This window comes from Podarcis filfolensis (assembly GCF_964270895.1).
Source record: "Podarcis filfolensis genome assembly, chromosome: 3".
In the NCBI taxonomy this organism is placed as follows: Eukaryota; Metazoa; Chordata; class Lepidosauria; order Squamata; family Lacertidae; genus Podarcis; species Podarcis filfolensis.
In genome coordinates this window covers 105,141,296-105,161,202 of record NC_139606.1, presented here as the reverse complement: position 1 = coordinate 105,161,202, position 19,907 = coordinate 105,141,296, and the positions used below count along the sequence as shown (strand labels likewise).

Here is a 19,907-nt window from a genome sequence, read left to right as displayed (position 1 = left end):
TAATATATGAAGTTTTATACACACTTTCCCCTAATACATGCATTTCTGTACACGTCTTCTGGTTGTGCGGCTATATTGCAAAATTCAGAGAGGTGCCAATTCAGATGGATAGCTATGTTTTGGTTCTTGTATTTACTGAAGAGCTTGCAAATCAGGTAGTTTCTCATTAAAATGCAAACAAAACTGAATTTCTTCCCCTTTTCTGGGAGTGACCCATGGCTTGCAGTAGTTGTGTTTGGAAATATGTAATGGTCTAGATGCATCCTTAGAAAGCTCTGGCCCCCTAATGGTCCCCACAAGCCTACAACCTGTTCTTCTGTGGCAGTTTAGGCTTCATGGCAAAAACGTGTCCTTAATTACATCTTCTGCATCTACATCTACATACACAGGAATGAAGATATAGTGGGAGGCAGATCTCCAGAGAGATTTATTTTACAGCAACAGCAAAAGAGACATACGTGAGCCAATCAGAGAGAACAGTCAGCCATATTATCCTAGCAAAAGATAGTTCAATAAAATAGCAATATAAAATGGAGAACAAAACTATTTTTAAAAAAAAACCACACAGATTTACCAATAAGTTACTTCATGTTTCCCCATAAAAACAAACATTCTCTGTAATAACAAAGGACAGAAAAACCTTTAGCATATATCAGCAGTACTGAAAAGGCAATTCACACGTTGCTCTTTGACCCAGTAATATCATCGTGACAGGATGACAAGCCAGAGTTTATATTTATTCACCCCCTGGAGTAAATACAATCTTTTACCACTTGCAGGAACATTTTCAAAATATACGTCCCACACGCATTTGATGAGGTAAAAATACCACGTGACAATACTACAGCATCAGAAAGTAACACATGAATCTTTCTTAATGGTCATCTGGACAACGGTGTTCATTTGTTTGTGACGGTCATTGTCAGGCCAAACATGGTTTTATCCAAATGGCCTGAGGGAACAGTTTTCAAACTGTTCTTCGGGGAAGCTCTGGAATTGTCTGGAAGCTTCTCAAAGGAACCTAGTCAGAAAAATATGGTCATAGACAAGCCTCCCTGAAAGATAGTTTGCCTGCTGCCACCCATGTTTCCTGTGACACACAGAGGCGGGAGATTGTAAGACACATTTGAGAGCACATTTCTGAGTTTAAGCTGAGCAATGGTGGGGCTCCACAGACTTGGCCAGTGCCTCTTATTATCTGTGCTCACCGAGAAAATATCCCAGAATCCTCTGCAACGTGCTAGGGTTTCAGAGCAGATATACCTGGCTTCATCAGCAGAGGAATTGGTTTGGAAATGGTACAAGTACTTTGAAGAAAAAAACCCCACAAACACACACTGATTTAGAAAAATGGGTGTATTGTTTACACAGGTTTTCCAAGGCACAACTCTGGGGAACAGACCATGACTCTGGATAACTGTGATTATCAAGGATTGGGTGGTAGTATTTCTACTGCAGTTTCTTACACAACACAGCTTGAGCGAAATGGCAGGTTGAAATAAAACCCAATATTTCTTTCACCTAAAATGAGAAGGTGCCGTTAGGTGATGAATGGCCACAATTTCAACTGGGCTTTGTCCTTACGCAAATGTGAAGTTGTTTTGGGACACGGATTCCATGTAGGGAAAATTAGGCCTTATGTTATGTACGTTCCCGGCAGTTTTCACTGGTAGTAGTTGCTGAAGGCATGAAGAATATACAGCAGCGTGGTGATGAATGCAAAGAACTGAAAAAGAGAAAAAGGGAGAGAAAAGAGAGATGATTAAAGTATAACGCACATGGTTTTGCCCTCCCAGCTTCCCTGGGTCATTTTCTTCTGAGGAGAGGATATTGGGAGCTTTTGTTGCTTTTCTAATAGTTTATCTCTCTTATATAAAGTAGATGGAAAGGGAGTAGTCAGACAGGCTTTGCTAATCCAAAAGCATCACCTTTGACTCCCTGCGCTGGGAGAGGCTGGTGCAGCCTGACATGTGGGCTAGATTCACCTTATCTATTTAATTAATGAAATCTAGAACACACCACTTGATTGCCAAAACCTCTAACCAGTTTACATAAAGCATAAGATACACACTAAGATTATCTGTGAAAGACAGGAGCCAAGGGCAAGATGACCTAAAAACTATTCAAAATATGAATAAAATCAGTAGTTTAAAAACGCACATTATAAAAAAGGAAGAAAATTACCTATTAAAAGGCACATCAGTTTTACATATACGGGTCAGCTTACTTAAACAAAATGGATTTTAGCAAGTGCCTGAAATAATATAGCACCTGATTCATATCAGTGAGCAAGGAGTCCTAGAGTATAGGTGAAACCACAATGAAAGATCAGTTCCTCACTGGGGAAGAACAGACATTGTGTGGCACTTGTAAAAGTGCCACATCCGCAGATCGAAATGATTAAGGCCTCAAGTCAAGGACTGAAGAGTGCCCTGGGGTGGCATCATGGCTTCGCCATGATCAAACACACAAGTCCTCCAGCTCTAACTGGTCCTCCAAAAAACCCCACAGGTCATCTTGGACTCAGAAGGCATGTCCTCATTGGCATGGCAACCAGGCCAGGTGAAATATACTCAGAGTCGAGAGTGGATTTCATGCTCTTTATTCAGCTCATAGTGGTGAGGAGGAATGGAAGTTCCCCCAGAATGTCTGCTTTATATGCATTATTTACACAATGGGCTCCACGTGATTGGCTAATTCCGGGATTCTCCTGTAGGCCAATCAGGTTGCGGATTCACTTCCATCTGGAACTGGATTGGGTGGCTCCTGTGGACCAATCAGGCTGCTGCATTCTGGATCCTATTCAACTCAGTACATAACACCAGGAATCCCTTCCCTTCTTATTTACAAACTGCATGCTCCCTGTTATGTACTGAAGTTCTCACCCTGAGCCAGCAGGGGGATACTGTAGATAGTTTTTACTCAGGTCCACATATGCAAATAAGGGATTGAAAGTGACGTTCAGTGATTGGATAGTTACAGAAAGTTGTTACAGTTACGTTGTACTGGAGCTCTATATAAGCAGGTTGGCTGAACCCTTCAGTTCAGTTCTGTCCTGGCCTGTGAATAAACAAGAGCTGTTTAAAGAATCGCTGTGTCATCTGATATGTTCACCCACAACTGAACACTCCCCAAATTGCCTGCAGTTCTCCAGCCCTTGTCTCATCGGTAGCAAATCGGACTCTGCTGCCACATAGTTTGGGTAAGATTCCCACGTACACTCTGAAGGGCAAAGCAACTTGCAACACTTCACCAAATCAAAACTTCAAGTTGTTTCTCTTTCTCTCACCACATTCCAATCTGCCTTCACCTCACCGCATAAGAACTTCGCTGCCTTATATTGAGTTAGACCATTGGTCCATTTAGGTTAGTATTGCCTCCACTGACTGGCAGCAGCTCCCTAGGGTTTCAAAATACCTGGAGTCTTTCCCAGCTTTCTCCGGAGACGCTGAGGATTGAGCCCAGGAGCTTTTGCATGCAAAACACACACTCATATATTGGAGCTATGGCCCTTTCCTACCTCAAATCCAAACGGTTACGGATGTCACATCCCAGGAAAATGAAAGAGACACTGACAGTCAGCCCTGATTGCTCCAAGGCAAATGCTTAGATGCCAGTGGCAATGAAGGGCTGTGACTCTGGAGCCCCTTGTCATCATAATTTCATGGGAACAACTAAGTAGGTGCAGCTAACAAATGTTTACCCACCAAAGTGTGTCATGCACTACCTGATTAGAATTAGATTAGCAAATTATGACAATGAACAAAAACAACCTATCAGATGAACACTGCATTTTATTAATTGAGCTAATCAGTGGGAAATGGATGTAATCTATTCTAATGTGATGAGGCATAAACAGCAAGGCACCAACAATTTGCCCTTTAAATCTTGAGTGGTATAAACTTCCCCCTGAATTCCTGTATGTATCATCAAGACTCAGTGAAATTTATTGTACTAAAACAGCGAGCCCTTCATACAAAGAAAATCAAAGAGTCTTTGGAGTATACAAACAGGCTGCATTTCCTCAATTAGCTAAACCACTGTTTAACATTACAGATGAGCCTGTGAGAGGCTTGGGCTAGCACATTTCTCCCTTCCCTCCTCTAGTTTAGAAGCACCGGGAGCTCCCACCTCCATTTGTGACTAACAACAGTATAAACTGTGTTTAATCTCAACGATGGTTTAGTAAAACTACCACTTCATAAACCGTGGTTTGAAGATGCCTTGCTTTAGCCAATCATAGTTAAGACTAACCATAGTTTCCCTGGCTTCGGATGTCATGATAACCTGGGGTTAGTCTACAATGGAAGCGGAAACTTCTGAACCCTTCCTCATGGGTGTGCAAGAGGGAGAAGTGCACAAGTTCAAGACTTGCACGGGCTAATTCTCCTAGCACTAAACCGTGGTTTAGCATTAAATACGAATGTCATCTCTTCTGCCAAGTTTCAACTTAAAATTTACAGTTCTCCCCCACAAAAAGTGAAAGAGGTCCTGCCCTACCAAACTCAGCTCTGTTCCCAGCCAGCCCTGAACTTCTTACAGCCAGTCCAAGGGTGACATTTTCTGACAGCTTCCTGCTCCTTAGACTCAATGTTGCCCCTGGCAGAACTCAGCAGGGAGGAGGATGGAGACAAAACCAGAATCTGTTGGCTTGTCTTGTCTTTGACTAGCTCTATGTACTGTTTGGGCTCCCTACATTCTGCCCTACCAGCTCCAATGGACATCAGCCACTGCTGGTTGGAAGAACTTGCAGGACAGGATGAGGGGTGTGACCTGGGAGGTTGTAGAGGACATACAGCAAAAATTGCACACACTGCTTCACTGAATCAGAAGTCCTTACGCACTTGGAAGCAGTCCTTTCCTTCATGGAAAGAACACTTAGGACACTTAGGTTCCAAGTTACTGCTAATAAAAGGCATGGATGAAGTCCACCTGCCACATGCCATATTCAGGATTATCCTGGCAGATAAATTGACTTCGTTCAGTGCAAAAGATCACAGGTTGCACACCAAAGCATATTTGGACAAAGAAGCAATTGGTGACGTCTCTGGCTTTGAAAGTGCCGAAATAAGGTAAAATACGGTGGTCATTATATTAACAAAATAGGAGATCAAAATCAAATGATTCACTGGGTATATAATCCACAGAAGCCCAATTGGACGGTGTTTATTGCTGGTTGAAAGATACACCCTTTCAGTTGGCAAAATATTTTCCAGCCTGTCAATAAGCGTTGTGGTGATCTCACGAACTATTGCACCCACTTTACAGATGGGTTTCATAAAGGCTAAGACAGGTGTGGGGAACCTTTGGCCCTCTGGATGTTACTGAGTTACAGGTTCCATCAGTCCCAGCAATGCATGGCCACCGGCCAGGGATGGTGGGAGTTGTCATTCAGCAACATCTGAAGGTTCCCCACACCTGGGCTAAGAGATATTAATGCACAGCAAGAAGGCTGATTGCAAAAGAATTGATGCTTTTGAATTATGGTGCTGGAGGAGACTCTTGAGAGTCCCATGGACTGCAAGAAGATCAAACCTCTCCATTCTGAAGGAAATCAGCCCTGAGTGCTCACTGGAAGGACAGATCGTGAAGCTGAGGCTCCAGTACTTTGGCCACCTCATGAGAAGGGAACACTCTCTGGAAAAGACCCTGATGTTGGGAAAGATGGAGGGCACAAGGAGGAGGGGACAACAGAGGATGAGATGGTTGGACAGTGTTCTCGAAGCTACCAGCATGAGTTTGACCAAACTGCGGGAGGCAGTGGAAGACGGGAGTGCCTGGCGTTCTCTGGTCCATGGGGTCACGAAGAGTTGGACACGACCAAACGACTAAACAACAACAACATGGTGAGTCCGTAGCAGAAGCAGGGTAAATTGAACTTGGCCTCCCCCTCGACCCCACATTCACAAACATACCAAACCAAATTCAGCTGGTGGAGAACATAAGAGTTATCTCACCGTAGCAGCAGCATTGAGCTGATAGTAGAGGGGCGAAGACTCTGGGGGCACTTCTGTCTCCGAGCGGATGGTTGCATTGGCCTGAAGGACTGCAGCACTCATGTAGAGGATGCCAGTAGCTCCATGGTAAAGGCTATCCTAAAAAACAGAAGAAGAGCAACAGGTTCGTGTCCAGATCAGGGCCTTTTAAAAAGTGAAAAGTTCAGTTCTGCAATCTATGTTATGTACATTGTGCAGGTTTAGAAGATATGTTATTTGTCATGAGAAGAGGGTGCAGGAACTATCTGGGCCACTCAGTTCCGGCTCAGGTGGGTGCCATTGCCATTCTGAGAGAATGAGGGAGGGGTTCATGGTGAGTTCCAGCACCTCTTTTTCTAGAAAAATAGCACTTGGGGGCGGGCCCACCCACGAGGCAAGGTGAGGTGACGGCCTCAGATCAAAGGATCCACAGGGGCAGCAGATCCCGGTGTAGATCTTTATTCTGGCCTTGTTCTTGCTGTAGATCTTCACCCACCCTCTTCTTCCCTGTCAAGGAGGGGGCGCCATTTTGTGGTTCACCTCAGCTGCCAAATTGACTTGGGTCAGCCCTGAGAGCTATGCTGGATGCTGATGGTTTGCCTAGGTCAGGGGTTCCAAATTATGGTCACTGGATCACCAGTGGTCCATGAGTTTCCTTCTGGTGGTTTAGGGCAGAGGTCAGCAACCTAAGGCCCATGGGCCGGAAGCGATTTCTTCACAGCCGCGATTTCCGGCATCTGGGCATGCACAGAAGCGATTTCTGAAGCTGCGGACATGCGAAGAGGCGATTTCCGGCATCACGCTGCGCCGGTCTGGCCCACGGAGGATCTCTGTGGGAGTGATCTGGCCCATGCCCAGTAAGCCTTGCCGACCCCTGGTTTAGGGCATGCCTGTGGGTTTGTGGTTGGAGATGGGAGACAGCACACCCGTCTCATAAAGCATTCATATTGATTTCTAATTGTAGTTTTACTGTTGCTCTCATTTCTTTACCTTGTATTTCACTGCATTACTTATTTGCTAAATTGCAATGCCATGAAATACTATCTGTAAGAAATCAAAGAGGATTTTTTTTTAAATGCCATTAAAAATCACACAGTGCATTACAACACCTAAAACAAGCTGCAAAATAATAACAGTGGCACCTCAGGTTAAGAACTTAATTCGTTCTGGAGGTCCGTTCTTAACCTGAAACTGTTCTTAACCTGAGGTACCATTTTAGCCAATGGGGCCTCCCACTGTCGCCGCGCCACCGCCACGCAATTTCTGTTCTCATCCTGAAGCAAAGGTCTTAACCCGAGGTACTATTTCTGGGTTAGTGGAGTCTGTAACCTGAAGCATCCATAACCTGAAGTGTCTGTAACCCGAGGTACCACTGTAGCAAGTTCCAGAGGGTGGCAACACAAGAATAGGCTTCTCTGCAGTGGCTCCCTGTCTGTGGAATGCTCTCCCCAGGGAAGTTGCCTTCATTATATACCGTATTTTTCGCTCTATAAGACGCACCAGACCACAAGACGCACCTAGTTTTTGGAGGAGGAAAACAAGGAAAAAAATATTCTGAATCTCAGAAGCCAGAACAGCAAGAGGAATCGCTGCGCAGTGAAAGCAGCAGTCCCTCTTGCTGTTCTGGCTTCTGGGATAGCTGCGCAGCCTGCATTCGCTCTATAAGATGCACACACATCCCCCCTTACTTTTTAGGAGGGAAAAAGTGAGTCTTATAGAGCAAAAAATACGGTACCTTTAGGCACCAGGCAAAAATGTTCCTTTTTAACCAGGCCTTTGGTTGATTTGATTTAGATCCTTTGCCCTTTTAAAATGTGGGGTTTTGGGGGAGGGCTATTGGGTTGCTGTTTTTATTTTTATTATGTATTTTGTGGTTTTATATCTTGATTTTATTCTGTGAACTGCCCTGAGACCCCCGGGTATAGGGCGGTGTATAAATTCAATAAACAAATAGCAATGTGTTTTCTAAATTTGCATCCTGTACACGGCATAAACACTATGTGTCTCCCACTTCTTACCAGGATTCTCCAGGAGGCGAAGTTTTTGTGGAAGCCAAACAGGTAGGACATTAGAAGCATCAGCGAGATGAGAAAGGAAGTGAGGGAGACATACATGACCCATCCCTGCAGCAAAGGGAAGTACACATTGGTAGCCGCTACGAGGATCCAGACCCAGCAGCCAAAGATCTGCAAAGAAGGGGAAAGGAAAGTACAATTATAAGCCTTGCTGTACCCATTTAATGCCACATCAGTCTGCTTCGGTTCTGTCTGTGTAGATTTGTTGGACTCCAACCCCTATCAGCCCAAGTGAACACGGCCCATCACTGGGGATTGTGGGAGTTGTTGTTTAAAACTATGGTAAGTAATACTGGTGCATAAATTATGCATGGTGCAGGAAAAGTGGGCATAGAGACATTTTCCTCATTCTCTCATAGGATTAGGACCCAGAGCCGTCCAAGGAACTTGAATGTTGAAAGATTCAGGGCAGACAAAAGTCACTGCTTCTTCATACAGCGCTTAGTTAAATGGTGGAATTGGTTCCTACAACATGAAGTGGTGGCCACCAACTTGGATGGCTTTGAAGGAGAATTAGACAAATTTGTGGTTGATAAAGCTATCAATGGCTTCTAGCCACAGTGAGTATTGTTACAAAAGTTGGGTTGCCTTCCCTTTCTCTCTGCCAAGCAATGGGTTTCCAGGGTCTGTGTTCCTTTGGAGAATTGAGACATGGCGGAGACTGTCGTAGCTTTAAGAAATATGGCTTATTCACCTATGTACACCTTCAGTCTGCATGAGGGGAGTCCAGATCTTACAGCATGGTCCCCTGTGGCTTGTCCCCCATAGCAGCGCAGCCCTGGAATCTAAGGCATTTCTCCCAGCCAACCTTCAGCCAGCCTGTCCAAGATGGATACCAATCTATCTTCCTCCCCTCCTTCTTCCCAGCAACCCTTGCTCAGGACTCTCTTTCTATCGCCTCACACCCAATTACCCAGGCAACCTTCCAACCCTCCCAGTCTTTGTTCACACCTCAGGGCAAGGGGGAGAGCATTGCCAATGGCCCTCAATGGCCCTGTATTGCTTCTTAATGGCCCAGGCTTGGCCAGGTCATTTTTGCACAGGCTAGCCCAGGAATTCCTCTACAGCTTATATTTCTCTCTTCACATGCCAAATCAACACAATCCTACCATTTATTAATTTCTAGGGATTAGGGGGTTCCCCTCCAAATCTATAAGAGTATGCTTTTCTAGCTCTGGTGGTTTATGCCTCTGGTGCCTCTGAAAACCAGTTGCTAGAAATGGCAAGCACAGCTCACTCTTCTGGGCTTCTCATGAGCATCTGCTTGGTCACTGTGAGACTAGGATACAGATGGTATTTAACACCCACCAGACTGACAAAAATGTCTAAATAAGAAAAAGTTTTATGTTGGAAGTGTAAGGAAAATGAGGGATCATTTTTCCACATGTGGTGGTCCTATAAAGTAAGTAAGGAATACAGTGGTACCTCTGGTTATGTACTTAATTCGTTCCAGAGGTCCATTCTTAACCTGAAACTGTTCTTAACCTGAAGCACCACTTTAGCTAATGGGGCCTCCCACTGCTGCCGCGCCGCTGCTGTAGGATGTCTGTTCTCATCCTGAAGCAAAGTTCTTAACCCGAGGTACTATTTCTGGGTTAGCAGAGTCTGTAACCTGAAGCGTATGTAACCTGAAGCGTATGTAACCCGAGGTACCACTGTATTGGGAAACTAAATATAATGAATTTTTTTTTTTTTTTAAAAATAAACTTTCCACAAAACACCTGAGATTTTCCTCTTGGGGATGGTAATAATGGAGTCCCCCCCGCAAAAAGAGTTTATGGCTATACGCCATGGCCGCAGCTAGAACCCAATATTGGCACAAAGGTGGATAAGAAGTATGGTACCCACTAAGGAAGAATGGCAGTGTAAAATGTTCAGATATGCTGAACCAGCTGGTCTGACGAACAGGATAAGAGAAAATGAAGATAAGGAATTCAAGGAGGAATGGGTAATGTTTATTGAATATTTTAAGAACCAGTATAAACAAATATGTAGCTTAGCAGGTCTGGAGTAAATCCAGCGGAGCTGAAATAGATAAGAGTTTTTAATAGATAACAAATTGGATGATTAAAAAGATGTGGATTACGCAGAGTAGTAGAAAAGCAAAGGAACCAGGAAAAGGGTGGAAGGGAAGTCATATGGTATATGTATACATGCTGTATTTGGTATGAAGTTATAAGTGGGATGAGGGGGAGGGGAGAGGGATTAAGCAAGCTCTCTGTTCCTGTTTTTGAAAATGCAAATGAAAAAAATAAATGGAAAAAAAGGATACTGAACCAAGTAGACTTTTGCTCTGATCCAGCCAGGTTCTTCTAATGTAGTCCAGCAATATCTGTCAGACAGTGGGTTGGCCACCCATATTCTAAAGCATTTTGACATCCAAATATAGATTGAACAGAGTGCAGGAAGTGAGACTGGAGTGCACACCTAGCAGTTGCGAAACCCTCTCTCATTCTTCATAAGGTCAACGGCAGGTTAGTTTCTGCTTGATCACTTTATAAGCAACCTTGAAATATTAGCTTTTACCCATCTGTCAAACAGTAGCAAACAGGGGGAAACGATTAAAAAATGAAATAAAGAAGAGAATTTGTGAGGAAAATTCCTCAAAATCACTGTATGCTTTGATTCAAAAGCTCATTACATATGCTTTACACCAGGGGTAGGCAACCTAAGGCCCCTGGGCCACAAGCGACCCACAGGGGTCGTTTAACTGGCCCATGTGAGGCTCCCAAACTGAGCCGCCCGCTTGGCGAGTCCCTGTGCGCTGTGCTAAACTGGCGCAGCGTGGTGCAGGGACTCACTTCCGCGGTGCCGGAAACTGCGTCTGCACAGACGCCGGAAATCGTGGTCACACATGCAATCCAGCCCACAGAGGGATCTCTGCTGGAGTGAACCGGCCCAGGCGAGGTAAACCTTGCCAACCACTGCTTTACGCATTACCTCTACAGTTATAAAGTAAAAAATCCATTTCACAGTGTACAGGACAGAGCTGCCCACTCTGAATTAGCATTTTGAATTTAGCAGTGCAGCCCACCAGCCGAGTATTGTGTGCAAAAATGCACGTACTAGGGTCATGAAATGCACACATCCGTGAAAAGGCATTATATTACGGGGAAATTGCTTTGCAAAAATGTGTTTTGGGCAAAACCGCATGCAAAAATGTGCAGATTGGGAGAATTTTTGCACCAAAATGCTGATGAATCTTCACCAAAAAAAAAAATCACAAGCTGATATGGAGAACTGAGGACTGAAAAGAAGAAGAAAGAAACTGAGAGGAAGCAAAATGGATTGATTTGCCCAGTTTTGGTTGGAAGGGAAGAGAAAGATCTTCCAGTGGTTAAAAGTGTTGTGCAAGCTCTCTGGGTTGCAACTGGGCTGAAGAGTCCTTCACGTCTGAGACAAGGAGTGGTGCATCCACCCAACTATTCAGATCAGAGCTGGCTAGATATATCCTTAGCTATTGCTTTTCGGGCAATTGCCTGGCAATTTTGCCAAGAGAAGAGCCTTGCCCTGTTAAGCACTGCCAGGAGCGAGCCTGCAGTAAATCACACTGTGCAAGTTGGAGTTAACTCTTTATTAGCAAAAATATGATCTGTACAGACCTAATGAGCACAGCAACTTATATCTGGCAAGTCTTGCCTCCATGAAGCAGTTGCTGAGACTGAATGTCCCCGCCTCCCCTGAGCTGTCTAAGTCCCTTCCTCTCCAGGGTTACCCCCCAAGCAATTGGAGACCATGCCTGTGTGGATCTAACCTCCCCTCTGTCCTTTTCATGCCTCCGCTGGTTCTGGGAGACCAAGGGGGACAGGAGCTTGTCACAGCAGGAGTGGGACACCCATAGCATCCAGACTCATCTCTGCCTCTTGGCCTCCCTCCTCTACTGCTTCAGTTTCTGCCTCTGATTCTAGACTTCACTCTGCCACAGCATCTTCCTGCTCACTAAACCCTGTTACCTCCTCAGCTTCTGACACCTCTTCCTCCCAGTTTTCCCCCTCTGTCCACTCATCATTGTCCCACCACCACTCCCCAGATTTGAGCCTTCTTCCCTTGGGGGTTCCCAAGCTGGTTCCTCCCACCATTCCTCTGCATCCTGCCAGTCCATGAAAATTTCTTAGCCGATATCATTAATCTGAACCTACTGTCAACTCACAATGGACAAGTGTGCCTTCCCCACAAAACTGCCTTGGACTGACCAGTCGTCCATCTCTGTGCTGTGTGACTGCCTCATAACTACAAACTCCCAGCAGTGGTGTTCTCTTCTCTCAGGCCTTGTTACTAAGGCAACACATGCCCTCAAACTCTGTGAACCTGATTCTTTTCACCATGTCTTCACCCTGGGCTCCACACCCAGCCTCCCTTTCTGCCTCTCTCAGCTCTTTTCAAGGTCTCCACCCAGGAGTCATTGAACCTGATTCTTGGGAGTACATTACAGCTATTTCTGCTGATGGACAAACAGAGGCTTGCAAACAAGTCATCTTTATTCTAAAGCAACATAGGGTCCTGCAGCACCTTAAAGACTAGCCAATGTGTTTGTTTGCAGTTTGTTAACTGGGAACTGTAGCTCTGTGAAGGGTAAAATACAGTTCTCGAGATTCTTTGGGGGAGGGGTGTGTTTTAAATGTATGGGGACCCACTGAAAACAATGTACATAGGTAACATGGGTCTATTAATTTCTTAGCAAAAAAATAATTGACTACAACCCATTGTAGTTGAAAATTTCGTTCTTGGCTCTCTTAGCAACTTAATAAACACCCAGAAGTAGTCATTGAAAGAAGTATTAATACATTAGGGCAGTCATAAGCAAAGTCGGCCTTCCAGATGTTTTGGGACTACAACTCCCATCATCCCTGACTACTGGTCCTGTTAGCTAGGGATGATGGGAGTTGTAGTCCCAAAACATCTGGAGGGCCGAATTTGGGGATGCCTGCATTAGGGGAATTCTCCGTGCAAATTGGCACAAATATGGCTTTGAGTTAAGACGTTTTATTTATTTTGCTTTGAGAATAAAGCTACTGTTTACTTCTCTGTAGGTGAAGAAACATATAACATTTATAGAGCATTGGGGCTGCTCTGGAATGGGGCCTCCCTCTGGCAAGTTTAAAGCTGCAGTCCTAGGCATGTTTGCTTGGGCGTTAAGTCCCACTGAACACAACGCAACCAACTTCTGAGTGGACATAGGTTGCACTGTTGTTGTACCTATTCCTCTCCAGAATTGACTTTGCGAGGGTGTTCTGTGTGATCTGTAGATCTGCAGCAGAAGACCTGTACAGCACTGATGAACTATGTTCCTATAATGTCACCAACAAACCATTCCACTTTCCACTATGGCTTTGCGCTTCAAAAAGTTTCATTAGACAAATAAAGAAATAATGCAATGGACAGATGGATAAATTCTTTAACATTCAGCCTTCTTTTAATAAAAATTCATTTTTTAAAAAATTATAATGGCGGACAGCCTTCCTGAAGCATGTGGAAGGGGCAAGACTGACCCCCAAGCCAGGACCAAGATCTGTCTCATCTCTATTTGAAAGCCAAGAGGAAGGTGGCTTTACCTCATGGCTCAAGGATGTGCTGTAAGCGCTCTCTCTCTCGTGTCACATCTTTCTGAACCCATCCTAGATTCTCTTCAGAAGATTGATTGCTTTTCTCCTTTCCCATGTTCCTTACATTGGCACAAAGCTACCTGCAGCCAGCCAGCCGCTCTGCTATAAGATGAGAACTGCTGATAAAAGGAGCAGGATGCAAACCCGGTATTCTACTCATCCATTCGAATAGCTTAACGGCATAGACCATGACCGTGTTGTGCCATGTTTAATGCCGAATAGCAAAGATTCCATTCACTATTTGGGTTTGGACATCTTACACTGTAAATGAAGTGAGTGAGAGAACATCTGCAAGCATAGGAGCTAAGTGTGTACTTCACAACATGCACAGAGACTCTGGACTGAAGTAGGGTGTTTATACACAGGATAGATCAGGCATTTTATACCCTCAGTTCCACAGGGAATGGGATATGATTCTGTGAGTTCAATCTCTGACATTTCTAGATCCCTATCCAAAACGTTGGAGAGCTATTGTAAATCAATATAGACAGTATACTGAGCAAAATGGACCAACGACCTGTCTTAGTAGATTCCAGTGTTCTGACTGGGTTGGCAACAACCACCCAAATAGATCATGGTGCTGCAAATCCATAGATACAACCCCCGCAGTTTTTAAAAACTAATAGCAGCCATGTGGTGGTGTTGTGGTGTTGGATTGGGACCACGGCAATGGAGAAGGACAATTTAATCCCTCATAAGAAAAGAAAGAAGAAGATGCTATTTACTGTGTGGGGCAAAATGTACAGGTAAAATATGTACACCTGTGAAGCCTAATTCAAGGGACAGATATTGGCATAGAGAGAAGATAAAAAATAAAATAAACACCTGTGTTTATATATAGGGCATACTTCATATGATTTGTGCAAACATTTCATTATGAACAGGCAATGAGTTTTCTGGATCATTAATTCTTCAAGAAGAACCTAGCCTCACAATTCTCCTAGGATGTCAGTTCCTGCATACCTACTTGAGCAGCCGCTATAAATATGCACATATTTCACAAAGGTGTTCCCAGAGACCTACCCTGAGCCAGAGCTACCATTTCAGTGACGACAAGGGGTGGGGTGGGGGGGAATCTGGCACTGAGCTTTTCATATCCACTAAGAGGTATCTCTCAGCTTCTGCTTACTCAGACCTACACTCCCCACTGAGGGCTGATGAGGAAGGATCGCTTTCAAGAGAGGCACAGACCCACCCTTGTTGAGAAGCAACCAGACAGGTTCTCAAGGGTGGGTCACGCAGAAGTGAAATCAGGCCTTCCGTTTCAAAATACTGTTCAGGACGGTCCCCAAAACCTCCCAAGCACATTTTAGTGGGGGAGGAATAATAGGCTACAGAGGAAAGGGGGAATTGGTGGACTTTGCCTCTACTGGTGTGAGCATCCAGCAGGTAACATTCCGCTCAGAGGATGTTTCCACTGGCAGAATCCTAATTATTATCTAAGCCCATGGGATTAAAGTCAGAAGCTCTCTCTGTGGCACGGTTGTGTACAATTTTTTAAAGCGTCTTTACCTAGAACGTTATTTTGTTTACAAAATTTAGGATCCTTCTTTGAGGAAAGTCCTGTAAGCCCACTGTGGTCTGCATGAAATGAAAAATGCACAGAAAGATACTCTTTTGTAACTAAAGGCATAAGCTAGCGCAGATCCTCCTTGCACAAGGCCCACTTGTGTTTACAAGAAGCTGCACAAGAGGAATGCTTTTCAGTGGGACTCGGTTGGACTTAACTTCCCCAGTTGCACCCACCACCTTCTATTACGGTTCATAAGAACATAACAGAGAGGCCAAAGGCCCGTCTAATCCAACCTATTTCCTTAAAAAGGCAAAGAGATGCCTCTGAGAAGCTCTCAAGCAAGGCATGAAAGCCCCCAAAGCCTGCGGAACACTCTCCCTGCAACTCTGAACTCTCTCCCCAGGTGAATGCAATAGTGGGTGGGGTTGCCAACATTTGTTTCCCTGGATGCTTGTCCCCTGTTAATTTTTTAGGCTGAATTTGTGCAAGTTAAATGTGTGTGCATTGCAAGTCAACTGTACCACAGATGTTCCTGAGGTGGTTATTGTTTGTTTGTTTTGTCCTGCTTTTATTGCACTCTATTGCAAGAGAGCCCCTCCAGATGCACTAGCACTGGGGAAGCACTGAAGAACATCTAATAAAGCAAAATGATGTGTGGACAAGTCCCATATAAATCCACCACTAATGCATGACCATTTCATTACCAGTTGCACTGGCTCCCAATGGAGTATCGGGTAAGGTTTAAGGTGCTGGTTTTGACCTTTAAAGTCCTTTGTGGCTTAGGGCCCTCGTATTTACAGGACTGCCTCTCCTGGTATGCACCGCAGGGGACCTTAAGGTGCATGAATAATCATAGTTTAGAGGTCCCAGGCCCTAAGGAAGTCAGATTATCCTCCACCAGGGCCAGGGCCTTCTCAGTGATGGCTCCAACCTGGTGGAATGTTCTGTCCCATGAGACCAGGGCCCTGCAGGATTTAACTTCCTTCCTCAGGGCCTGTAAGACAGAGCTATTCTGCCTGGCTTTCAATTTGAACTTAGCCTGATCTTTTATTCCCCTTCCTTCCTTCCCTTCCCCTCCCCTTTTTATGAAGATTACCCACTCTGGGATCCCACAGCAAATTCTCCCCCGGTCTCCTCGCTGGCCCAAATAGGACTAATTTAGCCAGCTAGCCCTGGTTATCATCTAATGGATTTCCCCCAAAATTGATTTTTGAATGCTGAATTTATTGTTATTCACATTTTATACTGTATTTTATGCTGTTTTTTGTTTCATCAATTAAGTGTTTTAAATTTGTTGTTAGCCGCTCTGAGCCCGGTTTTCTGAACCAGGAAGGGTGGGGTATAAATAAAAAAATATGTATATATTTATTATATCAATAGCATGTTGCAGTAGGTAAAGTAGACACCTGCAACAAAACCGCTGTCTGAAGGGCCCCACAGCAGGTCAGCTTTCTGTGTTCCTAATCTGATAAACCTTTGCCATTTGGATCCATTAGTCTTCACAATCTTCCAAACAAAGACGTCAAAACTTTTCTGTGGTGTGCAGAATTTTCCTGACAGTTCTGATATGAACACTGCCCATTTCGCAGAGTATAAAAAGGTTTGTGGAAGAAAACAAAGCTCCAAGGCTTTGCCACTTCCCCCCATGCCTGTTAGCATATGGTTACCAGATTTTTTTCAATGAATCCGGGGACACTTTTTTTCTTTTTTCTTTTTTTGAAGCTGAGTAGCAACAGGGAGTCAGTAGTGGGGATGGTGGGGCAAAAGACCCTGGGCCCAAGCATACATGCATATTGTATAAAGGTGCAAAGCCCTTCTTTTGCACCCTGTGAAACATAAAGGCACAGAGTTTTTTAAAAACTGGGCCACGGCAGCCCGCCTGCGACTCCCAAGCCTCCCCGATCAGTCAAAACAAAGAGGGAAGGGGGCAGGAGATTGCACAAGACACATCCTATGTGCACAACACATCACATGGGGACTTCCGGCGAGGAAAAATGGCAGGTGCCACAGCAGCAAGCAGCTCCTGAAGCCAGCCAGAGCCAACTGCACTACCAGGCTGGCTCCGGGCTGCTGAGGTTGCCGCTGCCAGGTTTCCCGGGGACAGATTTGCAAATTTGGGGACATTCCAGGGATGGAATTTGTCCGGGGACAGATTTGCAAATCCAGGGATGTCTGGTAACCCTATGTTAGCAGCCGCTGTTCCTCTGATCTGCCCCACCTCAATGTCATCCTTTTAACTGAAAATGCATTGCTTGCCACACTCCTTAATGGGCATTCCAAAACCATTAGGTAAGTAAGGTGTGTCAGTCATATCACAGGAGCGCTGGCTTTCCATTTCACAGCGCAGAGATTTCTTCTTGCGAAGTCTTTGCCATCAGTACCACTGGGGCATTTATTGTAATTTACTGGATTTGTGACGAAGGCAACCTTCGCTCAAGAGGTCCTTCACTTATCAGAGGCAAAGTCCGACAGCATTAAAGTCCACACGTCATAAAGCTCACAGGGAACGCAAATGGGCTGCAGCTCTTGAGTTCCTCTGCCACGTTTTCCATATCATGGGCTCATACCCAAAGTATGCAGACTTGAAAGGAAACTCTTGGAATCAATAGATTAACCTCCAGATAAATGTGCATAAGAATATGTTCAGGATGGTTAGTGCAGCTGATTTTGGACCTCTCTGCTTTGCATGTCAGCAGCAGAACTCTGCCCCCAAAGTTCCAGTTACTTAAATCTGCCTGCTCCTCTCACCTGTATAAATCAACAGCTTAATTACCGTGTGACCCCAAAATTCTGGATTCCCCTGCAGCCTGATGCCAAAGTTTAGCACTAGTTTTGTGCCGTTTTGTGCCACGAATCCCCACATTTCGTGCCAGACCTCAAACCGAGTAATTGACACAGGGTCACAATTTTAATGCCAAAAAAACCAACCTTTTCCAATGGACTCCAGACAGGTGCCAATGTTTTGTGCTAGTTTTGTGCCGTTTGGTGCTGCAAACCCCATGTTTTCTGCCATCCCCTCCCAAACTGAGTAATTGACACTCAAACCAAGGCCCTAGGTAAATGGCCAAAACCCCAACCTTGTCCAATTAACTGCAAACCACATTAGTTAAGCTTAAATAAACGCTGGTGTCTAACTTGTGAACACTCCTGGTTCAGTCCCTTGGTACCATATACAGCTCAGCCAAGCCTAAAACGTATCTAATCGTTAGGTCAGAGAGAACCTTTCATGAGCAGAACATGTCCTCACAGCAATCAGCCTCAAGGAGATGACTAGGGACTAGAGCAGATTGGTTCGCTCCTGAGTCCCTGAGAGTCAAACTGAGCATCAAACAGCATTGTGGATGGCTGCTCAGTTAGCTTTGCTTTCTGAGGTTGATTGCTTCTTTTAAGAGTCTAGCATGGTCAGTTGATGTTTCATCAACATGGTCAATCAACTGGGAATCTCTTTGCATTTTTTGAACTATGGAGAGTCGAAAGTGATGCCCTCCAACCCCTGGCTTTGCCACTTAAAGGGGCCATGTTGTAGGGGATAACAAATACCTCTTCCCAGGGCCCACAAGAGCTGCTTCCAGGCAGAGAATGCAGTACTGAGCTCAAAGGACTGATGGTCTGAGTTAAAGCTGTCTCACACTTTCAAAACACCTTGTTCTCTTCTCCTGCTCAAAATGACCCAGTCCTGTTGCTCTCTGCCTCACACAAGCAAGTGAGCAATACTACCAAACTAATCCTGGTTCCATTTTCTGTACTGATGTACCTCTTGAGCTTCTTTCTGACAAAGAGGACAAGAGACATACAGGCAAGGTGCTATGTTCGCAGTTGGTGGGAGATCACTGATCTAAACTGACTCTCTCTAGCCTCACTTCTTCCACTGCACCTGACCTGCATACTTTTCAGGGAGTTGTGAGTTTCCTGCATCCTCCCTTAGGGGTCCCCTCTTTTGAGTCCCCATCCTTTTCAAAAGCCCCAATTCTTGGGATCTTTGCCATCCAGGTTTTATCCCAACAGATTGCAACATCAATATCCTTGGAATAATCAGAATAGGTGCTCCAAAAATATTTTAAAATAATTTCAGGGCCCATTGAAAGCAACAGTGATGCAGATGGATAGCAATCAGATTGGCACACTGGTGCAAATTCAGATGCACAGCAGCTTTAAGCTTGCATTCTCTGATCCAGTAAGTGAGATGTGTGGAGACCTTTTGATGTGCAATGGATTTCCTTTTGTGGATTATCTATGTGCACGTGTGTATGTGTGTATCAATCTGCATATTTCATGCCCATGCCAGAAGCCAAAACCCGGCCATGCATAAATGCTACAAGGAGCATACATGAACCGCATTATACTATATGGAATCAAATAACTATAATTAAAGGAAGTCGTTTGACTTACCAGCTCTGGCAGAATCAAGGCATACGGTATGGTTCTGAAAACATCCACTCCTGAAGGAATATTTTCAGGCGCTGTGCCGACGGGAGCTGGTCCTGAAGTTTTGGTATCCATTTCTGTACAGGCTGAATAGCTGTAGTTAGTACAGCTCCGCTACTCTCAGTTATCTCTGAGACGCTGTTTGCAAGCAAAGCTTAAAATAGTATCCACAGACACACCCAACTGGACGTCAAAGGTGAAGCCTGTTCCAGCTTGGCAGGTAGCTCCACTCATCACTGCAGAAGAATCATCAACTATTCTAAAGTTAATAAAGCCGATCAGGAAGGGCTTGGCAACCATATGCCCTGCTGGAAAA

The 19,907-nt window shown here is 44.7% G+C and overlaps 1 protein-coding gene across 1 annotated transcript; it reads right to left on the bottom strand.

Annotated features, from left to right (window-relative positions):
* Nucleotides 1–400: 400 nt before the first annotated feature.
* On the bottom strand, nucleotides 401–19,907 carry LOC310758741 (MAL-like protein). The gene is made up of 4 exons (XM_083605659.1): nucleotides 19,556–19,907; nucleotides 7,994–8,161; nucleotides 5,958–6,095; nucleotides 401–1,726 (listed from the first exon to the last, which is right to left on the bottom strand). The coding sequence occupies exons 1-4, from the start codon at nucleotides 19,664–19,666 to the stop codon at nucleotides 1,664–1,666; spliced, it is 480 nt and encodes a 159-aa protein (XP_083461785.1). The 5' UTR covers nucleotides 19,667–19,907; the 3' UTR covers nucleotides 401–1,663.